Below are 9,430 nucleotides of genomic sequence, written 5' to 3'. Positions count from 1 at the left end.
AAATAAGAACCCGAATCTTATGAGTAAACTTAAGATTATTCCAAGAACAATAGATGTTCAAGTACAAATTAACACATATATAGAGGCATACAAGCTTTGCCAACCCTACCAAAAAAATCACCCCCAAAACAAACACATATGACAAGATGCAAAATGAAAAACTTTAAAGAAAAACATCCCCAGAAATGCTTCATCGATCATGTCATGCCTAAACAACTAAAATGGGGTCAAATACTTTCAAAAGTACAAGAGTCTAATACATATGTAAAAATAGACTTTCAAATAATGCAAATAATAGCTTATTGCTCCACTATTATATATATGTAAAGTGTAAACCAATCAAGTCTCCCTACACAAATAATCAATCAAAGCTCAAGAAGACATCACAGTCTTATTAGCAGAACAAACAATTATCCTACAAAAGATCAAACCAGAGGAAAACCTATTTGATTCTCATCAATGCAGAGAGACAATCTACTGAGCTTGTCAAGAGAGCAAAGTAATTCCTTAGTCCAATTTCACCGACGAGAACAAGTAATGCACGAACCAAAACGAAGAAAGGAAACCAACAGTCCCAGTCGCCAACATGATCGCTAAAACCATGAAAAGCGAATATCCGAGGTATAGAGTTGCAGAGACCGGCCCACTCAAACTCTTCAGATCAAACACTAGATAGTTCACCGAGTATAGGAAAATATATAACGCCACAGACCCAGATGCAAAGAAAGACTTCCACCACCATTTCCAGTCCTCCACACATAAATGCATATAAGTCAGCACAAGCGAAACCTCCGCACAAACCACCACAAGAAGGATCATCACGATCAACAGAAACCCAAACACGTAATAAACACGTCCCATCCACAGGCTCGACATGATGAAGAACAGCTCGATAAAGAGAGTCCCAAACGGTAAAGTACCCGCGCCAAGAACCAACAGCCAGGACGGGTACTTCTGAGCAGGGATTTCTCTCGGGATCTGATTGGTTCGAACCGGGTACTCAATATGACTAGCTTTTGCCCCAAAATACCCACCAACCAAAGTTAATGGAACCGATATGCAGAACCATAGCAATATGAGAATAACAAACAGAGAAAAAGGAATGGCGCCTGTGCTATGACTATTCCATAACAAGAAGTTCAATACTGTGAGAATTAGAAAAGCAATACTAGGGAAGAAACAAGCCACCTTCCACGAAATTGAAATCCATCCACTCTTATCGCCGGATTTAAGCGTTGCCCAAAGACGAACAGACACATAACCAGCCGCTATTCCCAGAATCATGTAGAAGAACACCATACCCGTTAGCAGCTGGCCACGAGAGGCCGGCGACATAAACCCTAGGGCAGCGAACATTATAGTAACCACCCCCATTCCGAGAATCTGAACACCATCACCAACCATCATGCAAAGAAGGGATGGATTAGCAGGCGTGCGGAAGACATCTCCAACCACGAGTTTCCATCCGGAGAGCTCTTCGTTCATCTGAGCTTGAGCCTCCTTGTCCAGCTCCTCATAACGAGTCAGATCCCGTCTCACTGTCCTCAAGAAGATCACAAGCACAATCCCGGCCAAGAAAGTGATTACCATAAGCGAATTCAGAATCGAGAACCAATGCACTTTGGATCCTTCCATTTTCAAATAAGCATCCCATCTTGACGGCCACTTGATGTCGCTCTCCACAAACGCCACTTCATAACTAAAGACCAACGGCTGGCCTTCTTTCACAGACATCGCAACCGTGGTGGGGTCGCATTTGATCGGAGTAGTGTATTTCTCATACATTTTCGAGTTCTTGACAGATTCAACATTGTGTTGTACACTGCAAGCAACCACCTCGAATCCGACTACCATATACCCCGGAATCTCAGGCTCAGATTTCTTAACAGTTGGGATCACCTCAGGCACATCCCCAGTCCCCATTACACTAGCAACATTGGTCTCCTCATACTTATGAACAAGAACTGTAAATTTCAAGTGATTAAACAGATAATAGACATCCTGAACCTTTATTCCCACAGGGTAGCCAGTCCATCTTAGCAAATATCCATCTTTCTGAGTGTATCGAATTGCAGGCAAGTTATCAAGATTCAAGTTTACCTGATACATATCGTCAATCCTCTTTGCTAAGACCTTAAAATCATCTCCAGACAAGGCATCCGTCTTGCAGAGGAATATCTCTGTCTCATTGGTGAACATCTTAAACCTATATGGGGAATTCTCAATTCTATCTCCCATGAGTAGCTCACCAAGGTTTTCAGCACTGTCCTTGACACCCTCCGGAGGCTTACAGAAGGGTAAACTATAGTAGCTGTAAGGAAGTTCAGTATCAATTGAAGTCAGTGAATTTACCTTGACTGATAACGCATCTCCAATAGCATATTTGTGCGGATAGCTACCAGGAAGGTAAAATCCGTTGCATATGCAAGATGTGAAGCATGCAAATAGAACCCATATCTTCAATTTATCAAAGAAGTCCATTTCAGTTTGTGGTGAAGTTCTATCGGACGATTCGGATTCGGATCCAGATCGGAGAAAACTACAGAGAGAGATCAATCAGATGATATTCTGCATTTTTCCATGAACACAAGATGTATCAGCGAAATCATCAGATTGAAATTAGAGACGAAGGAGAATGGATGATAGAACTTACACGACTGATATGAAGCGGATAATGCAGGAATCTCCAGATCTCGCCGTAAAATGAAAGTGAAAACTTTCGAGGACGGTTGAGATCTGCGCTCTATCGAGGAAGCGTAAAGCGAAACCCGGTTGAGATCTGCGCTTGAGAGAATTTTGTGTTGATTTTTAATATTAAAGTTCTGTCTCATTTAGGACTCGTTTGATGTTGGCTTATAACCTGTGTACTATTTGGTTAGAGATATTTAAGATTAGTTCAATATTACTTTTATATGGTGTTTTTTTATTATTTTCCAGTTATACTTTTACTAATATATTTTTGAAAATAATTTATATATAATAAATAAAAAATTATAAGAGTAAGACAAAACATATTATAGTATTGAAAGAAAATATAAAAATAAATAAAAAATCACCAAATCTGAAAAATAAAAATAAAATATAAACACGTTGCAAAATATATCATTGAGTTAGTATATTCTAGAAGAAAAAAAATGACTAGTTCTTCCACTGACTCCACCACATTTTTTTAACAAATATCATAAAATAAGGGGATTAACAGGTTAGCGAGTTGAGCGATACTAACATGAATTTAACTTGTTCAATAATTCATATCAAACTTTCTAAACTAAACTTGATATTTTATTTGTAATTGATCCGAACCCGATTTAATTAATATCATATATCTATTTCAAATTAAAATGACATCAACACAAAATAACAATAAAGTTAAATCACAATCTCGTTTAAAGAATATCCTACAAAATAAAGTGAGTGAATAGAAAGGTCAAACATAAAATCTATAAAAGAAAATTATAAATTGGTTGAACGGTCTATTTGAGTAATTTTAGATTGACCCGATTTTGACATAATTATTAATTAGGTTAAATAAGTCGATCTAATTTTGACCGAATTTAAAAATAAATGATACTAACCTAATTTTTTATGTTCGGTTCAAAACGTATTTTTGTGTCGGGTCAAAAATTATCGGCTCTATCAAAAATCATCTTAACAATAATAATAACATTATGTATAATACGCATCCTCGACTACGATCATTTAAGGTTCGACAATTTTTTTCAAACCAAATAATAAAATGTATGGTTACACAAAGATCTAAACATCCCATACTAAGTGCCTCAATCCAAACATAATAGCAACTATCCAATGATCCTCGTATGCTTAGTCATATTTCAAAAAAAATTCAGATATAGTCAACTTGAGAATTAGTGCCGGCCCTGAGTTTTGGGTTACCCCTAAAAAACGTCAATTTTGATAGCTAAAAAAATGATAAAAAATATTTTGATGAGGTTATAACTCATGACCAGATAAAAATAATTTGTTTACCTCCTAAATCACTCGACTAAATCTATTTTAAAAAATATTAAAAATGTATTCTTTATTTTAATAAATGGGTTACCCTAGCCTGGGACCTAGGGCCGACCCTATTGACAATGTAAAAGAATGTGAGTTGTCATTACTCAATACATACTGATTTTTTTATAATACAATATTTTTTTTATTCACATTAAAGTTGTAAAAATCGAGAGTTTACATAAAATCATTAATGAGTTGTAAACTCGTAAAATTTAAAGTTTACTTAAAACAGAGTTTAATTTAAAAAAATAATAGTTATATATTATTATTATTATTTGTATATTTAATTAAGTATTATATACTTAGATAATTTTAAAATTTTATACATATTTAAATATAAAATTAATTAAAAAATAAATAATAAGTAAATAATACTATAAAAGAAAATTTTATTTATAAAATTAATTATATTAATTAATTTATTTGAATAAATAATAATTTTATTTTTTAATTTAGTATAAATTTAATTTTTAAACGTAAAATTGTATAAGATCGTAAAATCGAAATTATTTATAAACTCGTAAAATCGTAAAATTTTATTATCGTAAATTTAAAATCGTAAGAGTTTACTTATTTAAGAGTTTACTTAAAATCAAATTCGTTAACCTTAAGGGAAATTATAAAATCATAAGATTTTAAAAGTTTTTTCTTGAGATTTTAACAACCTTGATTCACATATCATCCGTAATAAATTTATCGTGAATAATTTTTAGTGCAAAGAACGAAATTTTAGATTGAATTTTTTACTCTCAAAGCTTCTTCTATCGAGAGTTATACGAAATTAATTTGGCGAACAAGTTATAATAATATTCCATATAAAACTATCAATATCTTCACAACACATCACGTTACCATACCCTTATTAATATTAATTATTTATTATACACAATTTATTAATATATAACAAATTAAAATATTTTTATTTTTAATATTATTATATATATATAATATATTAGTGTTTATAATTAAATTTAAAATTTTATTATACATGAATTATTTTAAAATATTTATAATTTTAATATTAATATTTATATTTATAATTTTTTGTTATTCATTATAATTAATACAATTTATAATTTATTGTAATACCTCACTAACTTAAAATTGATTTTTAAGAGATAAAATGTCACGGATTCTCGATTCTCACATAAAACGTATTAAATGAAAGTAAAAGCTATGATCGTAAAAATGTTATTTTAATTTTTTAAAATTTAACAATAAATAATATAATTATTTTTATTTTATATTTATTTTTTTACAGACAATTAATAATATTTGAATTAAAGAAAATAAAATTCAATTAAAAATATATATGATATTTTTAATTTATCAATATCATTTGTAGAGTTATAATCTAGCATAGCCAAGTTGAACAATTTGAAGTTCGGGTTTGATTGTATTTTGTTGAGACCTAGTAGATAAATGATTCATGTTAGGGGAGAGTTTTACATTTTTTTTGGGTTATTAAATAATAATATATTAATAAATACTAAAAGAGGTTTTAAACAAACTTCTAAACTAACATATTCGCATATTCATAAACAAAACTTTAAACGAATATTTTTAAAAATTTCTAAACAAACATATTTGCAAGCCCATTAATGAATCTTTAAATGAACATATTTAAGTTAAAATTAAACGAGTTCAAGTTCAGCTTGTTAATACTTAATACTATCGAACAAATTTTTACCGAGAATCGAACAGCTTACAAGCAAACCAGTTCATTTATTTTTTAGAAAATCTTGATCAAAAATCTTGTTTATCTCCTAAATGTTATCAACCCCATCGTGAAGAAGCCTGTTGCCTAACTTGTTGTAATGATCCCTATAAACAATGTTTTTTTTTTGTATCTATTAACATAGTTCAAATACAACCAACAAAAATTTGACTAACGATTCCCACTTAGAACATATATAGAATCTGCAAATACCATTTACAAAGAGGGTCATGTTAAAGGAGATCTGTCATTCTGTTGTATCCTTAAACAAATTCAAAACTATATTCAAACGGGGAAGTATTTTCACGTCTACAAGAGTTTTTATAAAAAGAAAATAAACCACTTTCAAAAGAATGCAAGTATAGGCTTAGTGCTCAACTCATGTGTGTAATATAACCATCATTTCATGTCTCCCATAAACAAATAATCAATCAAAGCTCAAGAAGACAATCAGTCTTATTGTTAACAAACAAGCAATTATCCTATAAATGATCAAAACAGAGGAAATAAGACCTATTTCATTCTCAACAATGGACAGACAGGAAAAACACTGAGTCCGACAAAAGAGCAAATTAGCAAGCTCCTTAGTCCAACTTCACCGAAGAGAACAAGTAATGCACGAACCAGAACGATGAAAGGAACCCAACAGTCCCGGTTGCCAACATAATCGCTAAAACCATGAAAAGCGAATATCCAAGGTACAGAGTCGCAGAGACCGGACCACTCAAACTCTTCAGATCAAACACTAGATAGTTCACTGAGTATAGGAAAATATATAAAGCCACAGACCCAGATGCAAAGAAAGACTTCCACCACCATTTCCAGTCCTCCACACATAAGTGCATATACGTCAGCACAAGCGAAACCTCCGCACAAACCACCACAAGAAGGATCATCACGATCAACAAAAACCCAAAAACATAATAAACACGGCCCATCCACAGGCTTGACATGATGAAGAACAGCTCGATAAAGAGAGTCCCAAATGGTAAAGTACCCGCGCCAAGAACCAACAGCCAGGACGGGTACTTCTGAGCAGGGATTTCTCTTGGGATCTGATTGGTTCGAACCGGGTACTCAATATGACTAGCTTTTGCCCCAAAATACCCACCAACCAAAGTTAATGGAACCGATATGCAGAACCATAACAAGATGAGAATAACAAACAGAGAAAATGGAATGGCTCCTGTGCTATGACTACCCCATAATAAGAAGTTCAAAACTGTGAGAATTAGAAAAGCAATACTAGGGAAGAAACAAGCAACCTTCCACGAAACTGAAATCCATCCATTCTTATCGCCGGATTTAAGAGTTGCCCAAAGACGAACAGCCACATAACCAGCCGCTATTCCTAGAATCATGTAAAAGAAAACCATACCAGTTAGCAACTGGCCACGAGAGGCCGGCGACATAAATCCTAGGGCAGCAAACATTATGGTTACCACCCCCATTCCGAGAATCTGAACACCGTCGCCAACCATCATGCAAAGAAGGGACGGATTAGCAGGCGTGCGGAAGACATCTCCAACCACGAGTTTCCATCCGGAGAGCTCCTCGTTCATCTGGGCTTGAGCCTCCTTGTCGAGCTCCTCATAACGAGTCAGATCCCGTCTCACTGTCCTCAAGAAGATCACAAGCACAATCCCCGCCAAGAAAGTGATTACCATGAGTGAATTCAGAATCGAGAACCAATGCACTTTGGATCCTTCCATTTTCAAATAAGCATCCCATCTCGATGGCCACTTGATGTCGCTCTCCACAAACGCCACTTCATAACTAAAGACCAACGGCTGGCCTTCCTTCACAGCCATCGCAACCGTGGTGGGATCGCATTTGATCGGAGTCGTGTATTTCTCATACATTTTCGAGTTCTTTACAGATTCAACATTGTTTTGTACACTGCAAGGAACCACCTCGAATCCGACTACCATATACCCAGGAATCTCAGGTTCAGATTTCTTAGCGGTTGGGATCACCTCAGGTACATCCCCAGTTCCCATTACACTGGCAACATTAGTCTCCTCATACTTATGAACAAGAACAGTAAATTTCAAGTGGTTAAAGAGATAATAGACATCCTGAACCTTTATTCCCACAGGGTAGCCAGTCCATCTTAGCAAATAACTATCTTTCTGAGTGTAACGAATAGCAGGCAAGTTATCAAGAATCAAGTTTACTTGATACATATCGTCAATCCTCTTAGCTAAGACCTTAAAATCATCCGCAGATAACGCATCCGTCTTACAGAGGAATATATCAGTTTCATTGGTGTACATCTTAAACCTATATGGGGAATTCTCAATTCGATCTCCCATGAGGAGCTCACCAAGGTTTTCAGCACTGTCCTTGACACCTTCGGGAGGCTTACAGAAGGGTAAACTATAGTAGCTGTAAGGAAGTTCAGTATCAATTGAAGTCAGAGAGTTTACCTTGACTGATAACGCATCTCCAATAGCATATTTGTGTGGATAGCTACCAGGAAGGTAAAATCCATTGCATATGTAAGATGTGAAGCAGGCAAATAGAACCCATATCTTCAATTTATCAAAGAAGTCCATTTCAGTTTGTAGTTGAAGTTGTATCGGACGATTCGGACCTAGACGAACGACGATCCAGATCAGAGAAAACTAATCAGTTTGAACTCCAATGTGATATTCTGCATTTACAATGAGAATAGGTAAATGAGATTGAATTGTGAAAGACGAAGGGGAGAATGGATTGTAGAAATAATTACATGAATCAGATAATGCAGTAAGCCCCGGATCTAAGAGATCTCGCCGTAAAATAAAGGAAAGAATGTGAAAACGTGTTGAGATCTGCACTATATCGAGGAAGCGTTCGTAAAGCGAAACCCCGTTAGAGATCTCAGTCATATCATATGTATACTGTTGTTGTTTACCTTTTGTCGGTAAACTCGATTAACAACGATTTTGATCTTGCGTTCAATCTGTTCGTATTTTTTTTTTTTACAGATTATAAATTCTGTGTTACAAAAAAAAATGTTTATAAGTGTTATTATATTAATATTTTTATATTTATTTAATTAATTATTGTAAAATTAATTTAAAATATATTAAAATATGAATTATTGAAAGTTGACATATTCAAATAATATTAAATTGATTTAAATTCAATTTGTCTCATACCAAAGTGAGTGTGTGATTTTGATTAAAAATAACTCATTTGTATTACAAATTTAAATTTATTCAAAAACTAATATCAGGAAGAAATTAAAATCATCAAATTATTAGTATATCAAAAACATCTTATTACAAAAATATAAATTTTTTAGTATATTAATAAAAAGTAAGATATGGTATGAATATCAAAAATATTAATAAAATAAAGAATAAGATTTTTAAAATTTTAATATATTAATAAAATAATATTTATAAATTATATATATAATATTTATAAGAAAATAAAGGTTGGTAGAATTAATGACTAATAAAATTATGAAATGTTTTTTGTTTTAATTTTCATTTTATATCGAATGGTTCAACGAATTAATCTATTATATTAATTTTTTTTAATATATTTGATCTTAATTCAATTATAAAAATATAATTAAAAAAACAAATTAAATTTTTTTATTATAATATTATTCAAGTAATAATAAATATTTTATTTAATATATAATTATTAAATATTTTATTTTACTAAATATAAAACTAATTTTATTTCACTCTAAAATAT

General features: G+C 32.8%; 2 protein-coding genes across 3 annotated transcripts; both read right to left on the bottom strand.

Annotated features, from left to right (window-relative positions):
• Positions 1-283: 283 nt before the first annotated feature.
• On the bottom strand, positions 284-2,812 carry LOC124925472 (transmembrane 9 superfamily member 11-like). Of its 2 annotated transcripts, none has more exons than XM_047465478.1 (2): positions 2,654-2,812; positions 284-2,568 (listed from the first exon to the last, which is right to left on the bottom strand). In XM_047465478.1, exon 2 carries the CDS (start codon positions 2,479-2,481, stop codon positions 508-510), a length of 1,974 nt encoding a protein of 657 aa, XP_047321434.1. In that variant the 5' UTR covers positions 2,482-2,568; positions 2,654-2,812; the 3' UTR covers positions 284-507. The 2 variants fall into 2 exon arrangements, with proteins under 2 accessions (XP_047321434.1, XP_047321435.1); XM_047465479.1 differs by having other exon boundaries at positions 284-2,539; positions 2,654-2,786.
• A 3,289-nt stretch (positions 2,813-6,101) lies between these two features.
• Positions 6,102-8,623, bottom strand: LOC124925520 (transmembrane 9 superfamily member 11-like). The gene is made up of 2 exons (XM_047465544.1): positions 8,469-8,623; positions 6,102-8,390 (listed from the first exon to the last, which is right to left on the bottom strand). The coding sequence occupies exon 2, from the start codon at positions 8,290-8,292 to the stop codon at positions 6,319-6,321; it is 1,974 nt and encodes a 657-aa protein (XP_047321500.1). The 5' UTR covers positions 8,293-8,390; positions 8,469-8,623; the 3' UTR covers positions 6,102-6,318.
• Positions 8,624-9,430: the final 807 nt, after the last annotated feature.

Source organism: Impatiens glandulifera, chromosome 2, assembly GCF_907164915.1.
Source record: "Impatiens glandulifera chromosome 2, dImpGla2.1, whole genome shotgun sequence".
NCBI lineage: Eukaryota > Viridiplantae > Streptophyta > Magnoliopsida > Ericales > Balsaminaceae > Impatiens > Impatiens glandulifera.
Note: the sequence above shows the minus strand (reverse complement) of the source record. Positions and strands in the feature narration are given on the sequence as shown.

Bases quoted from the DNA above. Each gene is read 5' to 3' on its own strand.
- LOC124925520 (XM_047465544.1), bottom strand. From the start codon at position 8,292: ATGGACTTCTTTGATAAATTGAAGATATGGGTTCTATTTGCCTGCTTC.
- LOC124925472 (XM_047465478.1), bottom strand. From the start codon at position 2,481: ATGGACTTCTTTGATAAATTGAAGATATGGGTTCTATTTGCATGCTTC.